Source organism: Varanus komodoensis, unplaced genomic scaffold (assembly GCF_004798865.1).
Source record: "Varanus komodoensis strain SLA01 unplaced genomic scaffold, ASM479886v1 scaffold78, whole genome shotgun sequence".
NCBI lineage: Eukaryota > Metazoa > Chordata > Lepidosauria > Squamata > Varanidae > Varanus > Varanus komodoensis.
This window is the reverse complement of record NW_025336455.1, coordinates 1,015,232-1,036,699: the sequence shown is the minus strand read 5'-3', so window position 1 is coordinate 1,036,699 and position 21,468 is coordinate 1,015,232. Positions and strand designations below refer to the sequence as shown.

Sequence of the window (21,468 nt, the reverse complement as noted above, 5' to 3'; positions counted from 1 at the left end):
CAGCACCCTCCCCCCACGTTCCCCAGCAACAGGTGGGCAAAGGCTGCTCCGGTAGCGGGGGCAGCTCACGGCTATCCTGAGGACAGCGCATCCCTTACCGCTTTCCCGCGGATTTGCTTTCCGGCCATCGTTCAGCTTCCAGTTTGAAACCAGGCACTGGCCCACGACAAGGAGCGAGGTCCCACATGCCACGTACCCCAATCTGCCCTGGAAGAGAGACAGCAGCACACCGACTTCCAACATAAGAATTAGTAGCACTTTTATTATTGCGTAGTAGTAGCATAATTTATGTCCATTTATTCTAAATCTGGACCTCTGGTAGAGTATCTTCCCTAAAGAGCACGTGCAATTTGATCGCTCAGCGTTGCTTTAACACACTGGAAGTGCATAAATGCAGCCTTGGTTAGTTCTGGCACAGCCGTCGCACTCGTCCAAGGCGCATGACGGTGCTGCGCCCGTAGAGCCTCCGGCCGCGCGATGCGGACCCTGCCGGGCCCGTGCCTGGGCTCCTGGGCGTCACCGGCTGTTTCTCCGGAGGTCCGTGAGGAGCAAATGCAGCTTTTCTGTCATGGCTACCTGTTGGGGGAGTGGAGAAACAGCAGGTTGACAGAGCGAGGTTTGCAGGAAGAGACCCCCTTCCAGGACCCAGATGGCTTGGGCGTGGAAGGCCCTCGGGGGATTCTGATGACCCGAGATGGCTGCATCAAGGCTGGAGGAGACCTGAAGGCACGTGCCTTCAACCAAGAACAAAGCCGAGCAATCAAACAAGGACATCAGGCCAGTGGTCCATCCAGTCCAGCACTCGGGGCACACGGTGGCCAGCCAGCTGCCCACGGGGTCCCTCCGGCAGGAGGGGTGCAAGACCTGCACCTGCCCAGCTCCTCAGCAGCCGGGGCGTGCCGGCAGGCCGCCTCTGGGGAAGGAGGGAGCCGTGGCCAGCAAGCCCAGTAGCCACAAATGGCTGCCTTCTCGAGGAATTTGCCCAGTCCCATTTTAAAGGCATCCAAATGGGTGGCCATCGCGACCTGGAAATGAGTTCTATTGTTTAACCACACCATTGCGCGATGGACGTTCGTTTGTGCCGAACCTCCCACAGATCTGCGTTCTAGTATTATGGGGGAGAGAATTAAATGGCGTCCTTTCCACTTTCTAGACTGAACTGGGCTGGATGGGCCAAAGGCAGCTTTTCTCGAGCCAAGCTGACTTTCCTACTCCAACCTATCTGGACAGCCTGATTGATGCCACAGCAGCTCTGCCTCCCCCCCCCCCCTGCCAGGGCTACTGATTTCCGGTCTCCCCACTGCTGAAATCACACAGGTAACGCACTGCAAATGTGGTTCGGAATCTGACTCAACAGGCCCATACTGTGGTTGCTCTGCTTGTTGTTTAGATTTTTATATACCATCCCATTCCCATAGGCTCTTGGCAGTTTACAAGAGATTAAAACCAACGATAATTCAGAATTATGGAAAAGCATATTAAACTAATCTGGAGATGTCTGTCGGAAGAGGCGTGTCTTTAACTCGCTCTTTGAAGGTAGCAACCCGAGATCTCGGACGCTTCTCTCCCGACAGACGAGTCCACAGTTTAGGGCCTCTGAGCAGCTGGCATTAATCTTGCAGAAGCAGACTGTTCCCTCGCGTCCGCGGAAGCACAATTTGTCCCTGCAGTGCTGCCACCACTGGAAGGCACGCAAGAGCCAAGGGTGCATTTGAACCACAACCGAGCTGAAATAGCGACAGGATCCTGGACCTTCAGTGTCGCTGTTCGTGTGATCTGGGGCCCAAGCTCGCAGGAAAGACACACGTGACGTCCCGGGAGCTCAAAGAACTTTAAAGCTCCCAGCGGCCCTGCTCTGGGTTTGCTTGCTTGGCTGATTGGAATAAGTTAATGGACTTGCTGGGAGTGCTTAGCAAGAGAACTGGGTGTTCTCAGACCGCATCTGCACAGGTTTCGGGGTCCCTCCGGTTGCGGCAAAGTGTGGGGAGAGAAGGTGGGTTCATACAATTTCTCCTGTGGAAGGAAAGGATGCTTCTTCGAGTCAAAGAGGCAGTGTGGTGCAGTGGTTAAGAGCCCAGGACTGGGACTCAGGCGATCTGGGTTCCAGTTCCCACTCAGCCATGCAGCCAGCTGGGTGACTCTGGGTCAGTCCCAGACTCGGCCCAGCCTTCCCCACACGGCTGTTGTGAAGCTAAGCTTGAGCGGAGAATTGTGTGAGCTGCTGCCTTGAATTCCTCGAAAGGAAAAAAGGCAGGATACAAATAGAAATAAAATAAAAAATAATCGGACTGTCAGAATGCCAATTATAGGCTTCAGATTTGGAGTTTAAATTTTAAAACTCAAACCGCAGGCAAAGTCTCTTCTCTGTTGGCTCACTGAAAGGAAGTTGAGCCGTTGCCCTAGATCGGGAGTAAACCAGACGGACCCTTTTTTTTCAAGCTTAAGCAAGAAGGTAAAAATTAACAAGCTACTGAGTACATTTACCCTAACTGCAAAGTCTGAAGCAATGTCTAAGGAGGCCAAGCAGCAAAGGGACAAGAATCAGGCCAGAGGGCTGCTGGTCTCGTGCCTTGGGCACCATCCTGCCATGAGTGCCAAAGGGTGAAAACCACCTCTAGGCTTTCCCCCTAAACAGGAAGGAAGGTTTTTCCCATGTGAAAAATAGTGGAATTAATGGCGTGTCCAACAACGGCGGGTCGCCCGCCTTCAGCCGCATCTCTCGCATTCTGCTTCTTCCCTTTGCTCCCCTTGGCCCAGGCCAAAGAATCCAGGCTCACCTGTCAGGGACACCGACTCCTTTCAGACACCACAATCCCAAAAGCCCCGGGTAGCTGTGAGCCGGGGAAAGCGACTGTGTCGGCTCCCAGCCCCCTGCCCCCAGTGGCTCCCCCGAGCGAAGCGGCCAGGCAGGGCTCCCTCCTGCAGCCGCGCCATGTGCCAAAAGGACGGGCTGCAACCCCAGTCACCTGCCCCCAGCAGCGCAGCCACAGTCGCTGGGGGGCTCAGTTCCCAAGCACTCGGGCGGCAAAAGCCCCCGCACTTGCTGCTGCTGCTGGATCGTTGGGATGTCCGAAAGGGCCCGGAAACGTCACACAGACACAACAGACGTGGGCATCCGTCTCGTGCATTAACGACGGGCAGGACTGCAACCAGCAGCATGTGGCCCGTCTGCGTCTGATGCCTGGTCTTTCGACAGAACCAAGCCTCGGGGTTTCACAAGCAGCCAGTGGTGACAGCTCTCCCAGCCGTTTCTTGCAACGCCGAAGTGAGCGGCAAGCAAGGGGCTGGGCGGCCACCGCGGCGTGGCGTGTGTGGCGGAAGGTAGCCCAGGCCACGCCGCTACCAATGGGCGGGAGCCCAAGGGGACAGAAGGCGAGACGACGACCTGCCAATGTCCCTTTCTCCTGCAGCGTGACAGGTGCCAGCAGGGGCCTTCCAGCGCACTTCCTGCGGAGGCTGGAGGGAGCGTCTTGGTGCGCTCGGCTGAAGGTGCCGCTAACCCTTTCCCGCAGCAGAGACTCTCGCTCGGTTCCTCAGGTCTTTAGTGGGAAACCGTGCAGCTGGGGGTGGGGGCTCGGGTGCCCCTGCAGACCAGGCGGCCCCTGCGTGTAGAGGGGGCACAGACAGTCCCACCAGGGCTCTGCTTGTGACAGGTACTCCGTTTATCCCAGTGCAGTTCTCTTAGGTTTTAGATGTTTGGTTAGGCACTCTGGATACGATTCTCTACACAAAAGCAGGATTGCATGTTATTAAAGAAACCAAGGCACAGGCCACTGTCTGGTGCCAAGTCTTCCCGCTGGCTGGAAGGCGGGTCTGATGCTTCTCATCCGAGCCACATCAGAAGAAAACCAGCAGGTGGCAGTTTGGGGAAGGGTCGCCGCCACTCCTGGCTGAACATCAACTTGCCCTCAGTTAAACTGGAAATGTCTGACCCGGTTTTGATACACGAGTTGCTATCACATCAAGCTCACAGCTTGGGCACAAGAGGTCCCCGCCAGTTCCTCTGCTCTGCTTGGGATCCAGTGGGCGCACAAAATGACTCGGAGGACTCCTCCCAGAGCCAACAGCCTTTCCTTGGCTTCTACTTAGAACTCCGAATGCAACGGTCAGAAAAATTGCTCTGAACTCCTCCCTTGATTCTACCCGAGTCTGAGCAAAAGAGAAGCGAAAGGGCTGGAACCGAAGTCCCCGTTAAGAGATTCAAGGCTACCTGGTAGCTTTCTGCGCCGTGCAGCCTCTTATGGGCAGGACTGAGCTTGTCCAAGGAGGCTGTGACATGGTCCTTGATCTCCACGAGGCTGGGGAGCAGCTGGCACACCTGTGGCGGGAAAGGCAGGAGGAGAGCTGTTCAGGCCCACGCATCTTCTGGGCTCCGGAATCTAGGTCCTCAAAAGGGCGATCCTACAAAGCGCCCTGCTGGATCCCATCAGAGTCATCTCACGACAGGCACAAATCCTCAGGCCCAAAGGCCAAATCCTGCCTCTATGCTGGCCGAATTCAGCCCGCTCAGGCTCCTTCCCCATGACCACTGATGGCTCTCCGGCTTTTGTGCAGTTCCAAAAGGCCCGCCTGCTTTTCCCATTGCTTAGTCACAGGCAGTTAAGGGCAATATAAGCCGATTGCTAAAATGTGCCGGCGTGTGTTAGATTTTGGTCCCTCGTTTCAGCCCCGCTGGAGCTCCTTCGAAACTGAACCTGGCCCCTGCACTGGGAGGGGCTGGCCACCCTTGACCTGGCCCCGTGTCGTTTCCAGCGCTGGCCACCAAGCGGACCCTTAATGCGACAGCCCCCTCCCACGCTTTGCTGCTGGGTGTTCAGAGGTCTGACTCGCCTAGAAGAAGGGCCACCGGGTCGCAGGGCTGGCAGCCAGAAAGAAATCTCTTGTCCACGCCCCATACAAGTTGCCTAGACCCCTTCACAGCGTTGCAAGACTTTACATCGCACCCCCGCAACCTGGCGTCCTCCAGCTGGGTGGGACAACAGCTCCCATGGGTCACACCGCCTGGGCATGATGGGGATTGCGGCCCAAGACATCGGGCGCACACGAGGCACGGGGAGGCTGCTTCACTGCCTCCCAATTCTACCGCTGGCCCGTCTCGCTCATGGCCCCGGCCGTCCGGTCCCCCACGGAGGGCAGGACCTTCCCTGCCACGGGCCAGTGACGAAGCGGGCCAGTGCACCAGAGCAGGGGCCTCGGCTCTGCTCTGGAGGGGAAGCGGAAGAGAAACGGTTTCCCCACACCTGCCCGTCTTGGAAGTACACGCGGTACAGGGTTTCCACTGCTGCGGGAGTGATCTTCGCCGCTTCGGTGGCTTGCTCCAGCGGCCAGAACTCAACCTCCTGCCCAGCCTCTGGGGGAGGCTCCTCTTCCAGCGCCATGAGGTCCATGCACGGGAAGCCTGCCGGTGACACGAGGAAGCCAGCGTGAGCAGGGGTGCGGCCGAGATGCACGGGGCAGGGGGCGCCACCCCAAGCGGCATCGGGGACGTGGCGCAGTGGCAGCCGCGGGCTCTCTCGGACGTGCCGTTCAAGATTTGAACCTGAAAATCCTGATCCCAAGAGCGGGAACAGGCAAAAGGGTGCCGTGGACACATCCCTGAATAGCAGCGCTCCGGCGCAGAATTCCAGTAACTACAGACGCCAGCAATTCCAGCATATCCATGCATCTCCCCACATTTCTGTGCTTTTCCTCTCGACTCAGCCATGAGGACCTGAAGATTGCATTTTTTAGACATCAGTAACCACGAGAGGGCTCTGACTTTCCTGGGAAGTTATTCCCTGTTTCAGGACACAAGTTCCAGGCCAACAGGGAATTTGCTTTTTCACAGCCACACACTGGGTCAACATTTTTTCCTTTTTTTCCTTCCCCCCCACCCTTTCTTTCTTTAATTATGATATATTGTTCTTAATTTGTTTTATTGTGGAATGTTTTTAATGCTATTTCTAATATTATATTGTGATTTATATTGTTTATTTTTATTTCTGTAAGCCATCCTGAGGCTGCTGCTACGGCAAATAAATGTTTTAATTAAATTAAATTAAATTTTGTGGTGCTTCCCTCCTCTGACCAATGCTCAAGCTCAGGGGTGGAGAACCGTGGCCTTCCAGACAATGGAGGGCTACCACATCCATCATCCTTGATCTAGAGCCTGGGATTCTCCAGACAAGAGGTGACTGACCCAAAAAGGGTTCTGAAGGTTGGTTTTGGGCCAGCGCACAGCTGCTGTGAAAATGGCAAATTCCTTGTTAGCCCTAATTAGGAGAGCGATGGAAAATGAGATCGACAGGGTCACCAAGCCATGCAAAAACCACACTTAATAGCGTGCCCAGTTGCAGTCAAAAAAGAGATGGCAGAGTCAGAAAAAGCACAGAAAAGAGGATGAAATGCTCAAGCAGCTCGTTGAGTCCCCTTGGAGGAACGGTTACAGCGACTGGGGCTGCGCAGCTTGGAAAAACGGGTGAGTCAAGGGAGGCATGAGAGGAGGTGCTCACGGCCGTGCAGGAAATGGAGACATGAAGGTGGAGAGGGAGAGCTTTTCTCCACTCATAATACTAAAACCCAGAGCTGCCACCCCCTGAAGCTGATGGGAGATTCCGGACAGGTCAATGCACTTCTTCAAACTGCACACAGTTAAACTGTGGAACTCACTGCCACAGGAAGTGGTGACAGCCACCAGTTTGGAAGGTGTTAAAGGGGAACTGGGCCAATTCCTGGAGGAGGAGGAGGAGGAGGAGGAGGCGGCGGTTAGGGTCAGCCTTCCAAAATCAAGATACTCAGTTGGAGGCGGGGGGGGGGTTCCATAATACATGCTGCAGTCAAGAAGGCAAATGCCACCTTTGGTTGCATAGCCAGAAGTGTGGCTTCTGTATCGAGAGAAGTATTGCTGCCACTCTGTATGACTCTGGAGCTCCCACAACTGGAGTATTGTGCTCAGTTTTGGGCCCCTCATTACAAGAGGGATATAGGCAGGTTGGAATTGGTGCAGCGTAGGGCCACAAGGTTGGTGGCCGGTTTGCAGGGGATGCCGTATAAGGTGAGACTGAGGGAACTGGGTCTCTTCAGCCTGGAGAAGAGGAGACTCGGAGGGGACCTGTTGGCGACACATAGAGGGTGACACAGAGATGGGTTGTGGCCTTTTTCCTATATATGAGGGCAGGATGTGTTCCAATGGAGCAAAGCTCAGGGAACCCAGGTCCAATTTGGATGCCAGGAAGCACTTCCTGACAGTCGGGACCCCGAGGGTGTGGAAGGGGCTTCCACGAGAGGACATTGAGGCCCCATCGGGGAGGGTGTTCAAGGACAGGCTGGATGTGCACATGGTGGGCATGTCGTGAGCGGAGCCAGCTGGAGCCGGGGTCAGACTAGATGGCCCGGGAGGCCCCGCCCGACTCGCGCTCTCTCTGTGCTTCCACTCTGTGGCTTGCCTGCTTGCACCACCTCTGCTTTCTGTTATTTAAACAGCTGCCATGTGTAAGAGGCCCCACCTCACCTGCTCTTCATGGTGATTCCCATAAATGAGCAAGCTTAACAACTGTAATAACTTGTGAGCAGGCTTGTATGTTCCTATAACACAAGGGCGACGCTGAAAAGGTTCCACGCCTCGCAAATGCTACTCCGGCATCCACAAGAGATGGTGTTCAAAACAAAATCTCTTTGAGAGATCTTAAAAGTGCTGGGAGTGGGCCTCACAAAGGACAAGAGAGCTCTCAAGATGATGCAGATTACGGAGACGGAGCCCAAGAGGCCGGGAAAAGAGGTGCAAGACCTTTCCATCCCGCTCTGCCAGCCAAGCACCAGGCAGAAGAATCCTCAGTTCTGGGACTGCCTTCAGGAACCGCCCTTTAGAGTGGCTCAGCTTGGCGGCAAAGCCATGCAGGTGTGCGCGTGAACAAACGCACACACGCAGGTACGGCCCTGCTCCCAGTGGCCGCAGAGCCGGCTAGAAAGTCACCAAAGCCTTGGGCAGGGGACCCGGCAAGGTGCGCCGCCACGCCCCACCCGTCCAGAAAATCCGCTTTCGTTCCAACCTGGCCCGAAATCTCACCCGCAGCGCCCCAGAGCCGGTAGACGGCTTTGCTTCCCGGCAGGGTGGCCTTCTCTTTGTCCTCGGTCACTTTGAGTCTTGGAGAACCACTCACTTCTACCAGCTGGAGACACAGGAGACAAATGTTAACGCCACCTGGGCAGCACCTGGGAAGAGGGGCTGCCAAGGGACGGGACAGTGGCGGGGCGGGAGGCCGGGTGAAGCTCAGGGGCCGGGCTGAAGCGTTCGACCCACGCCTTGGTGAGGATCGGACCGCCGAAGCAAGCGGGTTCTTTGTCGGAGAGTTTCGGTGGAGACAGAGGCAGGCAGGCAGGCAGGCAAAATCGGGAGGGGGCATGATGCCGCGGGGGTGGGGTCCAAGCTTCCCAGGGCGGCTTTCGGTATGGTTGCCACGAAATGCTGGCAGAGGGCTCCGTGGCTCTCTGGACGGGTACTAAGTGGCGTGGCGGTCCAGGGGGCAGGGCGAGGCTCAAACGACCTGCGCTCTGGTCCCCGCTCAGCCGTGGAGCGCAATGGCTGCCCTTGGGCCGGTCCCGGACTCTCCCGGGGTTCTTGTTCTGAGGAAAAGGTGAAGACGAGGAGAATTCTGCAAGCCGCCTTGGGTTCCTTGGAAGGAAAAAGGAGGGATTTTAATAAAACAAAAAGGAAATGGAATCAGATGGTGGCAGTGAGGTTCTTGTTTACATACTCGGCTGATGACCACGCTGTTAAGTTTGGCACTGAGGTGCTAGTTCATGCAGCAGAATGTTGAAAAGTTTGGCCATTTCAAAAGCAACCCGTGTCCTCAGGATACCTCCAGGCAGCTATGCCAAAGGTTAAGCCAGCAGAGCACCCTCACGCCACCGAATGCTGGGCGCCCATCTTCTCCCTGAGCCTCAGAACGGGCCTCTACAGAGCCGATTCGGGGGCTCAAGGGTGCTATTTTAGCAGCCGCAATTCCCCTGGTGTGACCACACACAAGACCCAGGTGGTGACTTTGCCCCAGTCCTCACCCCTGAGCGGAGCAGCAGTGGGAACGGCACACCTGGGGTATTGTTGCTCCTTTGCCAAAAAAAAAAAAAAAAAAGGTCAGAATCCTGAGGACTAGAAATTTAGTTATTTCTTCTTCCCCAGACAGACATCTGTCATCCTCAAAGCTTGGCATCAGGTTTGAGAACAGCTGCCGGGCAACACAGAATGGACTCCCCCGCCTTTCTAATCAGTTGCTTTATGCCACCACAGCAGGTCTATTTATTTATTCATTTATTAATCTTATAGACAGCTTGACTAGTCCTACTGGACACTTTCAGTTAATGGCAGGTTGTTCTCTGCCCTCAGTTAATTAAGGGGCGGCTTTGACATTAAACAGGAGCACCAAAGAGACACCAGTCCTGCCCGCCTGCCCGTCCAGGTGCGCCACGTGGGGAAAGGTTTACCTTGTAGACACAGCCCAGAGTGGTCTGAAGTGGGCACGTGACAAGATGCGTCCCGACTCCGATCATGTCGATTTCGCTCCCCTGGCAAGACCAGAGCAAGATGGGATGGAAGTTGACCAGCCCTCAGCACACCCCACGCAGTCGCCCGTCCTCGCAGCCAGCAACGAGGCCTGTTTCTGCACACGACTGAACGAGCTTTCCCGAGAGGTCAGACTGCAGGCCTGCCATGCTCTGGGTGGCCCGAGCAAGCCTGCACTCTCCCGTGCCCTCCCCGCAGGATCGTTTGTGCCACCGGCTCCCATGGGGCTGCTTTAAGGGTTGCCGGGATAATCCCATGAACTGGTGGAAATGAGGCACCGATGCATTTACTGACTGTGATCGCGGATCCCCCAAGGGGCTCGATGGAAGTACAGAAAACTTTAGGGAAAAACGCTTATGTGCCACATCCCGACGGGGACGGCGCATTCCAGATGCGCACAGAACCCGGATTGCTGCAGCTGTGCATGGGAGGGAGGAAACTTGGGGGGGGGGGGGCTGAATGGGGCAGCTGGGATCACATGCTCACTGCAGTTCCCAGCTGCCTGTGGTGATCTCCAGCCTCGGAGTCTTTCGTGGGCAAAATGGCACCACCAGAGGGTGCTGCTGGTGTGTGAGGAGGCAGCCCGAGGTTGTCAGAGAACGGGGCGCCCCCAAGCAGGGGGAAGCTACGGGGCAGAAACACGTACAAGCTCCAAACCAGCCCCGTGAGGACAGAGCTGGCGCACGGCCGACAGAGTGCTAGCAGACGCGTGGGGAAAGAAAGCGGGATATTGCGATCCCGAACGGAGGCATTCCATGCTCCGAGCTTTCGCTGCCTCAAAATAGAAGGGCAATGACGAACGCCCTATTCTATGACTGCACGACTAATGCGATCCATTCATTCGGAAGGGGAAGAGAGGGCAGGGGTTCCCTGACAATGCCACCGAGACCCCGACACCGGCCCCGCCTCTGCCCATCCGGGCCAGCGCAAGCTCGGCTTCACCTCCTGGGCCAGCTCCGCGAGGCTCTGCTCGGTCACGTCGTTGCTCACGGCGATGGGGATCGCTTCGAACCAGGGGACCTGGAAGCTGGCGGGGAGACACGCGGGTGAGAGGAGCAGCTTCCCGCCGCGTTCACCCAGCCTGTGTGTGGCAGTGTTTTCCCTGCTGGGACACACGGACGCTCCTCCACGAGGGTCTCAGCAGAGGGACCCCAGCCCTTTTCGCGGGAGATGCACCATGCCAGGGGCCAACTGTGGAGTCCCCTCCGTCACAGCAACCCGCCCTCCAAAAACATACTTCAGGTACCTAATTCTGGGGGCAACTGACTTGCTTCTTCCAAACTGGAAGTCTCCTTGCAAGCAGAAATGTAGGAGAAAGTCAGGAAGGAGCAGAGCTGTCCCTCGGCAAAAGAGAGTCCAGGCTTCGGAGACAGCGTGCCACCTCCATCTCCCACAGCGCTGCCACCTCTGACCCTGACGGCAAGTTTTCCCCAAGCGCTTTTTGGAACGTAAGGCGCTCTTGGAGGAGGGCTTGCCTGGACCCCTCCCCAAAGGGGCCATCAGGGCTAAAGCCAATCCCCCCGCCATGCAAAAGGGGCTGCCGTGGGCACTCACTGCTCGCTACAGCTCCGAAACACTCGACGGATCTCTGCTGACTGTCTGGCCAAGTCCCCACTGTCCAGGCGAACCCCGATGGCCTGGTACCCCAGCTCATTCAGCGCGAGGGCGACTGCGCAGAAGTTCGGGATGCCGCTCCTGCGGAGAGAAGAGGCCCACCGCAGCCCGTAAGCAGAGTCCCGTGACATCGAGGTGAAGGCCCGCTATCCTACCCGCTTGTTTCCAACAGTGGACAGCCAGAAACTAGCTTGGCAAGCTTACAACTAGTGCGTGAAGGGGTAGCTATCCTTGGCTCGCCCCAGCAACCGCTCCTCACTTGCAGTGCCCCGTGCGGAAGCGCCATTTAAGGGGTCAAAAGTGGCACCGGCAACAAAACGTCGCGGCCCCTCGCGGCCCCGCTCGGGGTTCCAGCCAGCCTGCACAATGCCCTGTGCGCTCGGGGGCTTTCCGCTCCCCACTGCCCCAGGGCCCGTTCCCCTCTCCAAGCTGCCGCTCAACGTCCTGCGGTCGCTAGGCAGGGCCAGCGCAGGCTGAGCTGCCCCTCGGGCTCCTTCTGCCCCCCAAGGTTGTCGTGTGCATTCCAGTGTCTCGCCCCTGTTTCTCAGTGCTCTGGTTTGGCTCCCATCCTGCTGGAACACCCCGGCTGAGCGGTGATGAGAAAGAGCTGGTTCCCAGTGTTCAGAAAGAACACTTTTGAAAGAAAAGCCGTTCTTTCCCCTTTCCTTTTGGCCATGGAGACCCCGGCAGCCAGCTGGAGGGCGGGAGAAGGGGGCGCCTGCCAAACCCCCCCTGCAGCCAGAGCAGCCTATTTCAGGGTGGACAAATGAAGATCAAAGCAGGCTCCCAGGGACTAATTAGCCATTCTGAGTCATTCCAAGATGGCAGGGAAGGGACAAGCCAGACAAAGGCCGGCGGATGGACATCCAGCCTGTGTTCCCTGAGCCTGGCACAGAACCACCCATTTACCACTTCAGCAAATGGCCGAGGCTGGGAATGGAACGCCCCGCCATCTGTAAAGCGTTATTATGGTGCCCGAGGTGGAAATAGGGCACCTTCCCCCAGAGACTGGCACGGGCACCAGGCACGGGAAGCTCTCTTCGGAGGGAGCAGGAGCCAAGCCTTCCTGGGGGAGTTCGCACTCGGTGTGGCCCCCTAGGCAGCACGGCAGGCCTGGGGGACAAACCCAGCTCTCTGGGGGCCCATGGATTGCCTTCCCCCGCTTGCCGGCCTTGGAATGGCTTTCTGGCCAGGGGGTCTCTCCCCACGTCTCAAAAGCTGAGATGCCTTTCCTGGAAGTTCGAGCTCTTGGCTAGACAGGTGGGGATTCTGCCCCATGCCGGCTGCCTTCAACCCATGTGCACATGCCCTCCCAGGCGCCCCTGCACGCCCGAGACCGGCTCCCCGAGGGAGAGAGGATCTGCCTGGCCTAACATGCAGCGTCTCCAAGCCTCTGGAAGCTTTTAAGCAAAACCCAGCCAAGCCCAAGTCTCCAGCATCGCTCTGCAGAGTGAGTCCGGAGCTCTCCCGTTCCACCTCACCTCATCACGCAGTAGGTGTCCACCAGGCCCTGGAAGTGGTGTGGGAAGGTGATGGCGTAGGACAGGAAGGCCGCCAGCTCCCCGGGGTTCACCCCTTCCAGGGGGACCTGGAGGACTCGGCACACCCGGCTCAGCCACGTCTCCGCCAGGGGAGGGAAGTCCACCGGCGCCTCTCCGCCCAGGGGCAGCAGCTCCTGTGGGTGAGATCGGAGGGGCCGTCGGACCGATCCCTGGCCACGCCGGCTGCCTCTTGGCGCCCCGGGGGCCAGGAAGGGCCTGCCCCCGTTCGAGGACTGTCAGATCGGGGCTGGCACAGGCACACGCCCCCTCTTCTCCCTCCGGGTCCTGCACGTTCACTGAGGGCTTTGACGCCGGCCTTGATGCGGGTCTCTGGCCAGCCGGACAGGGCCTCCCCAGCACCGGCACCCAGACAGCGGACCGCCCGGCATCCCTCCCCGATGGTGCTTAGACCTCTCAAGCACGCCAGCCATGGGTCTGCCTCCTCCCGACCGGTCTGCAAACAACGCAGGCCGCCTTGCATCTATGCGTTGCAGCTCACTAGCGGATCGCCTGGAGCTTCTGCCCTGCTTTCATCTCGCCCGCCAGCTGGCTGGGGAGGGGTCCCAGCGGTGGGCAATATCTTCCCTAAATAACGACACACACACACACACACACACACGTCGGAACCTAGCAAGGGAGGGGGAGGGGGAGTTCGCTGGGCGGCCAGGCTCAGACTCTCCGCAGACGTTCCCCGTCGGGACTCCACCAGCCCCCGGCAGCCCCTCCCCTCCCCTCCCCTCCCCCCGGCTCGCCCCACTCCTTACCCGTGGGCTGACCTCTGCCAGCGAACTGAACGAGGAGACGAACGAGTGGGCCACCGTCCCCCGCACGGGGATCCCGTAGAGCTTCCCCGCGAGGACATTGCTGGTATAGTCAAAGCCTGCAGTGCCGAAGAAAGGAGTCAGGAGAGGCGCCGGGGGCCTCGGGCAAGCCCCTAAGCGGACATGCTCCGAGCCCGGCCTCCCGGCCTCCCCTGCCACTTCGGTACCCTGGGGAGGCAGCAGCCCGGAGGAGCTCTGCCACGTGCAGAAAGCTTTTCCGCAAGAGGTCCAGGCATCCCCTGAGCTTCAGCAAGAATCTTTCCCTTCTGGCTCCGTGCTGATGGGAACTCAGCACCGTCGGCAAGGGCAAACCTACCTCCTACGTACGAATACTTGGAGGCGGCGAGGCCCCCATCCACCCCCTGGGCCCGCCGCAGCCCCATCTCCATGAGCTTCTTGTCCGGGCCTGCGGCAAGGCGGAACCTGGCGGCATTTGTGGCCACGAGGCTGCGGAAGAAATTGAGGCAGGACGTCAGCCAGCTCGTTCATCCTCTCACCAACATCCCCATCCCAAAGCCCGGGTGGACAGCTCCTTTTTGTTCAGGGATGGAGACGACCCTTTGCGGGGGGACCCTTCTTTGGAAAGGACCCAGGGAGAGCTGTGTGCGATCTCAGCCAGGCCTCTGCGCACCCACGAGAACCGGCACTCCTTTCTGCACGCACCCCCGCCCCAGAGGGGAGGGGGAGAGCGACGGAGGGAGCGAGGAAAGCTGCCACAGCTCCGAGGTACAGTCAGCCCCCTGGAAGCGGGGGGCCAGGCTTGGTCCGACCTCTCAGCCTTCCAGCTGAGGCTCATCACTAAAGTACACCCATAAAATTTACTTATTTTTTAAGCAGGCAGGGAAATAAATGCGGCATCAGATCAAGCGAGAACTTGACCTGGAAGCAAACATGAAGAAACCGGGGCTGTCATGCTTTGGAGCATCGTGAGAAGGCTGGGCTTCCTGAGGAAGACCATCGGGCTGGGGAAAGCCAAAGGCGGGAGAAGCGGCGGGAGACCGGCTGCGAGATGGGCCAGGCCCACGAAGGAAGCCACAGCCTGGAGTTCCCAAGAGGGTGGGCCGCCGGAGAGCGCTCACACACAGGGCGGCCACAAGTTGGAGACAACTTGCAACAAGGCCCCAAACCTAAGAAAACCAGCCACTTGCCTGCCTTAATTTCCTTTGCCTATTATTGCTTCAACGTGGACATGGAACCTCAAGCACCACAGAGAATCACAGAATAGCAGAGGCGGAAGGGGCCCTGAAGGCCATCAGGTCCACCCCCTGCTGTTGCAGCACACCAAGTCACACCATCCTGCTCAGAGAGCTGTCCAGTTTCTTCCCAAATGCCTCCAGTGTGGGAGAGCCCCCCACCTCTCCGGGCAGCCGGTCCCACTGCCCCATTGCTCTGACAGTGAGGAAGCTTTTCCTGCTGTCCAGCCTGAATCTGAGTTGTCACAGCTAGAACTGATTACTCCCTGTCCTGCACTCTGGCATCAGCAAGAGGAGATCTTGGCCTCCCTCTTTGGGACAGCCTTGGAGGGACTCACAGAGGGATATCATGCCCTCTTAACTTTCCCCTCTCAGGGCTGAATGTGCCCAGTTCCCTCAGCCTCCCCTCACAGGGCAGTGCTTCCAAGCCCTGCAGAGCAGGGGAGCAGGGGACACGCGCTCTGCAGCGGAGGCGGGCGACAGCGGCCACCCTGCGACTCCCCCAGCGCGTGCGGAAGCCACTCTGGCACGGCTGCCAAAGGCCAGCGGCAGCCAAAGAAAACAGCAAGGACAAAAAGTGCTGTGGAGCCACTGGGTAAAAGGGAAAGCGTCTGAGAGGGAAAGAGCAAATGGACAGCATGTCCGACCGAGAAAGCAGCTCTTTGCCGAGTGCCAACAGATGAACATTCGGAGGCAAATTTCCGCTCCGGTTCTTGAAAACGGCACCTAACGCATCCATTACGCTCGCCGAGGCCCCAAATGGGATCTTGGGATCACAAGGAACCCTTGAGAGCACGACTTTCCACTAGTTGTCTGTCTGTCTGCTCCTCCTTTTTAGGTTTTGGGAAGCGTCATACAATCGTCTAAGCCTTTTTAAAGCCTTAGAAATCGCTCTCCTTGCGTGTCGGCTGCAGCATGCCGCAATCCTGCAAAAACGGAAACCTCCAAGCGATTCGGACTCGCTCCTTTGCCCCGTGCGCTGCATCCCACAAGCCGGAGGTGCCTTCCATGCAGCAATTTGGGAATTTGGCGCCAGACCACCCTCTGCTCAAAGGGCCGCAGTCCTGGATGAGGTGGCCCTGCAGCTGCGTATCAAACCCCAGATGCCACTCGTATTCTCACCTGGCGTAGTTCACCAGGCATATCAGGGTAGTTTCTAATAGCTGTACCACAAGCAGGGGACCCTTCACTTGAAGTAACGGTACCTGAAGGAACAAGGGGAAATTAAGTGCTTCGTTACACTCATTGCAGCTGGGAGGTTAAGCAGGCCCGCCATTTTTGCTACAGCCTGAGAGACCTACAGTGCTTCAACCCTCAACAACTGAGCCTTGAACTAGAGAGCTCATTAAAGCGGAGTGCGGAAGATGCACCGTATGTTAGCCGTAAGAACAGCAGGTTAAGTTGTTACGTGAAAGAGTGCAAAATTCTCTTGAGCTTCCCTTTCACTTCGCAGAGAAATGAGATCCTGCGATCGGGCGCCTGAGAAGAGCGGACTGCAAGCAGGTTGTCCAGGACATACCCACCCGTGAGAAGACAACGGAGCCCTCGGGAGCGGACGAGAGGGAAACTTCGGATGCATCTACAGTAAGAAGGTATTCAAAGAAAGCTTCCTCTGTCTTAACAGGAAGGACTGACTTGAGATACTCAATGTCTGAAAAGGAGGAAACTGAAGTAACAAATCACAAACGGCGGGGAAATGCTCCAGGCAAAAATTTGGGAAAAGGCAGGAGAGGAGAGGAAAGTTAAAGCTGGGGTTTCTAAAATCAAAAATACACAGTGAGCATTACTTGAAGCAAATGTTATCAATACACAGGTAATCAACTTGTGCTGTAAAACTTTTTTTAATGCATTATTTCAATACTGTACTCACAGACTGGCTGAAATAAAGTGCAGTTGTGCAGAGACCCCGAAACTGAACTCTTTTTAATTGGGAAACGAAGAAAGAAAAGGTCTGAAAATACTTGGACAGTCCGGTTGTCGAGTCCTTTAAGGATGTTCGACCTTCTTTTACTCACTTTACAGACAGATGCTCAAGTTCTTGTGTTTTGCCTGATGCCCTCTTTCTCCTAAATCAACCTGCTTTTTCATTAGGTCGCACTGTGTCACATGTCAGTCGTAACACAAACTGAGTTTACTGCTTGGTGCAGTGGAGAAACACAGAGAACTCACTGGCAAAAGCACATTTGGCATCAGACAGACCCAGGTTCAATTATCTAAAGCGATCCTATGCCCCTTTTCTGTCTCAACAAGCATAGGATTGCCCACTAAAAGGGTCTGGTACCAGATAATGCAGAAGGTTGTTCTCTGAGACCCAAAGGGACCTGCTGTTAATTTACAGACGACAGAAGCGGCCAGGACATGCAGAAAACTGGCCTGAATAAGTCCCAGTTGTATCATGTATTTTTTCTTGTCCCCGTGTACAAATTTCACTTTAGAAGGACATTCTTTTTCCTGTGATGAGTGCTAGCTAGGGCTGCGGGGTGTTTTCAGCCTGGGGGTCCACAAGCTGGCCCCACCGGTGGCCTATACGCCGCCCCGTCTCTGCTTGCAAACCTTCCCCTCTGCAGCACCAGCCACTGGAAGGCATTTTCCCTGGGGATACGCTGGCAGCAGAACAATGCCAAAAAGCGTTTATAAAACCTCACCTGGGGTTGTTATTCAGACAGAGTTCCTTTGATGCACACACATGTGCCCTCTCTCTCTCTCTCTCTCTCTCTCTCTCTCTCTCTCTCTCTCGCTCTCTCTACCTTCCAAAGTATTTTTTCTTGAGAAAAAAAGTAAAATGACAAACTGCACAGGATCCGTTTACCATTCAATTACACTCATTTAAAAAGCTTGCCATAAACAAGAGTACAAAGAAGCCCTGCTGCTGTTGGCTCCAGAAGCAAATAAAGCGTTTCTGTTGCGATTTCCTTTCCAATTAAGGTCTGCATTCTGAGAGAGAGAGAGAGAAACAGCGGGCTGCCTCAGTCTCGGCTCCAGCAACTGAGGGCCCTGCTCATTCCAAGCTCTCAGCCCTCAGGTCTGCAGGAAGGTGTTGTTTTTAACCCTTTGCCTTCCCCTCGGCAGGCAGGGATCCTGCTTGTCCTGGGGCCCTGCTAGCACCTGTTTCTCCTGCAAGCAGGACACTTTATCGAAAGGGCGAGTGGTACTGGGTGGGTTAAACACACACTGTGCCTTTCCCCCTCCTTGAAAATACGCGCAGGGATTCCAGAAGTCCTCCGTTTCTTGGCTGAACATTAGAACAGACAAGATCTGGGTTTTTTACAAATCATAGCCTGTTATTTCCATGTGGTCTCTCCCCATCACTGGCACGGTCCATTTCACCGGATGGCAGGGCATTACAAGCTGCACGAGAAAGAGGCCCACACCTGTATACGGGGCAATGAGAGAAGGACAAATCGCAGCTGCGTAAAGCCCAAGAGGGAGGTACAGCCAGGTACGGACACCTCATGGGGTGTCTGAGAGGGGGGTGTCGCAGTGCAGGAAGTCATTTTGCCACCACGCAGATGTGGCTGACAAATCGAGGTGCTCACAGCAGCCCTCGCATGGGAACCGGAACGAAGCCGCCAGGTACAGTGGGGACGCGGCCGCACGCCCGAAGCATCCTCCTGTTTGGACAAAAGGGGTGAGCCAGGAATGCCTCCCCGCTCTCTCAGCGCCACTGCAGCCGAGAGGCTGAGCCAGCAGCAGGGGGAAGGAGGCACCGCTCCTTTCCGCCGATGGCTTTATTACCACTTGGGTTCACACGCTGAAGCTCGGCATGTTCACACGCTGAAGCTCGAAGTTCCCAAGGGGCACCCGAGGAGCAGCCATCCTGCTTGGGTGGAAGCAAATGTTTCCGTTTGGGACGGCAGAACAGCAGGGAGGGAGGGCCAGAAGTGACGTAAGGCAATGTGTCACTGGAATGGTGCCCAGCTGGGGAAAGTTCGCGTGCCTTCTGCCCCAGGGACAGCAGCCAAGTTGTCTGCTCCCCTACCTGTCCAAGCAACTCGCCTTACAGTCCCTTCACCGCCCCCCTGCACAAGCATAAAGGCCGGGCTCCCTCGAAAAGCCCCTCCGCCTCGGCAGGAACCGCCTCCCAGAACACTGCCACCTGGTTCCCTTCCCTCCCTCTTCCACCTTGTCCATCAAGGCTTGTGGAGTCGGCCGGTTTCCAGGCTCATGGTGGCCGTCCCAGCCCTCGTGCTGCCCAGATGAGCTGGCAAAGGATGCTGCACCGGCACAGCCTAAATGCAGGTCACTTGAACGGCCGACGGCTTCACCGCTGCTGCCCACGGTTCTCTCTCCCTCACCTGCCTGCTTCCCATCCAACGAGCTTTAGATCAAGGACAGGTTCCTTTCAGGGTCCAGAGGCTGCATTCTGCCCCAGCCCCAGAACCCACTGGGGACCATGATTCTGCTTGCAAAGAGGGTGGGCATTCCCAGGTGCGGGGGAACGTGGCCAGCCCTGCTTTCATCTGTAAGCTCCTTGGGACAGGGACCTTGTACACGTGGACGTACCATGTACATAAAAAAATGCCATCTAAAGAAATACAGATCTTGACCCAGACTTTGATTCCTTAATTTTGCATGGATCCAAGTACTTCTGTGAGAGGAACTGCTGGTACAGCGATCTTCTAAAGCGGATCAGCTGTTGCATGTGGGCATGAAAATGCGCAGTTCTCTGAGTCACACTGAATTCTTAAGTCAGAACAAAAAAGGAAGGCAGTGGCCAAGGTATGCGATGTTCAGAAGGTGACCGCAGATGATCAGTTTCCTTTCTGCTTGAAGAAAAATTCAAAAGCAGAATTCAGTTGGCAGGTGTTCGTAGTCCCTAAACACAAACGAGTTGTTCCTTTAATGCACTAAGTGCTCAATCCTATGCATGTTTCGATGGGAAAACCCCCTGCAACATCCAGCATGCTGGTCAGGGATGCCAGGAATCATAGGACTTTGTCTAAACGTGCATACGACTTTGTGCATAAGCCACTTTTTTGATCCTCACTGTCGGGAAGGTTAAAAAGTGAGAAAGGTGCACCCGTGGAGAGGAACTCAGCTCAGAGCCAGTGGTTAATGTGAATCCCACTGCCAGCTATCGCATGGCAGGAATCTTGGCTTGGGGTGCATAAAGTACAGCACAGTAAGGCCTGGTTCGCACATAACAACAACCCAGAGTATGGCTTGTTGCTGCATCATGGGTTGTCCTTACCTGCAAACCGTACACAGTGGTTGAACTATAGGCTGCTAACCATAAACAACCCAAGATAAGAATCCATGGAGCCCAAGACACCCTTGGGTTGCTCGTGGTTAACAAGCCACAACTACACCTTTATTCAGAGTTTGCACATAGCAACAAACCACGATACAACAGCAAACTGTGATTCAATTCTTTGGAATGAGATTTGATCACAGCAATGTTTGTAGTACCATGTTGGGAAGGAACCACGTAAATCAGATTTCCCCAGCCTGACACCTTCCCAACACATTGGGACTAACTCCTGTCGATAACAGCATAATAAATCTAGCAATATATTGGCATCATCCTTCATCAAAGAAAGACTGTTTATTACTTGTGGAAAAATTCCCATGGATCCCGGCCTGTCTGGTGAAGAACTTCAAAAAGAATATTTCAAGATGGAAGAAACACTAAAGAGCAGGCAAGGAGAATATGCAAGCTACTTAAACCCTGCATGGTAAGACAAAGGGGGAATTGTTTTAAATACAAATAGATGGACCCCAGCGGGGTCAAGAAGTAATATATTTAAGTGATAGGAAATGCCAGCAAAGGTCTAGCCATCTAAGGTCAGATGTGTCTAGAGATGCTGACACATGAGAAGAATTGGAAGAGAAGATAAAAGAGGTGAAAGGCATTTAAAGAGCTTAATTAGAAGAGAATTAAGACCAAGAATAATGAGAAGGAATGAGTTAATTGTGTTTGTCACTTTGAAAAACAAGGAAGGTATGAATGAGAGAGAGCCTTGAGAAAAGATGCTGCAAAGGTCAGTAAGAAGCATGAGGCAGGAATCACCAAGAGAAAGCATTAGCATAGCAAAAGACAGAAGCAAAGGTAAAAACGCCTAATTAATGGAGGAGAATTGTCCGGAGAACTTCGGCTACTGGTCAGAATAGAAATGCGATAAATAACCCATACAGACCAGGTTCAAGCCGCAGTGCAGTGCAGTTTGTATGGGACACCTTCCGAATATCCAAGCTACCACTGCCTGTCATATTGCCCCAGGCCAAGGGTGGTGTTGTTTGTCAGGTAGGTTATCTGATCATGCAAAGTAGCCCACCCAGGGAATGACCACCAGAGTGGCAGAACCTTGGTGCATCCCTACAGCCATTTAGAAAACATCTGCATCCTGCTTGGCCCCAGGAATATTGCAGTGAGATTTCACATCAGGCTGTTCTAATCACTATGCATAGGGATGTCAGATACGATGCATGAAGCCAGTCACAGATCCCAGCCTAACCTACCTCACAGGGTTGTTGCTGCGAGGATAAAAACGGAGTGGAAAATTATGTAAGCTGTCTTGGGTTCCCCACAAAGGCGAAAAAAAGTGGGTCATAAAGGCAAAACTACTACTACTACTACTACTAATAATAATAATAATAATATCTGAGCTTGGAAAAGCGCACTCAAGAGTTGAGCCCATTCTCTTTCAATAATGACCACAAGAAGGAAAAAGAAAACGAGCGTTGCGTGGACTGCGTTTGCTTCCACACGGCGAAGCTTCGTTCGGGCGAAGGCGCGCCTCCCCTCCAGGGCTGGTCTACTC

At 55.5% G+C, this 21,468-nt stretch overlaps 1 protein-coding gene across 1 annotated transcript; it reads right to left on the bottom strand.

Annotated features, from left to right (window-relative positions):
* Positions 1-242: 242 nt before the first annotated feature.
* NAPRT (nicotinate phosphoribosyltransferase) lies at positions 243-20,917 on the bottom strand. The gene is made up of 13 exons (XM_044453233.1): positions 20,845-20,917; positions 16,231-16,373; positions 15,830-15,912; positions 13,831-13,961; positions 13,458-13,573; positions 12,634-12,827; positions 11,093-11,233; positions 10,481-10,565; positions 9,460-9,540; positions 8,045-8,147; positions 5,241-5,398; positions 4,211-4,318; positions 243-576 (listed from the first exon to the last, which is right to left on the bottom strand). The coding sequence occupies exons 1-13, from the start codon at positions 20,915-20,917 to the stop codon at positions 517-519; spliced, it is 1,476 nt and encodes a 491-aa protein (XP_044309168.1). The 3' UTR covers positions 243-516.
* Positions 20,918-21,468: the final 551 nt, after the last annotated feature.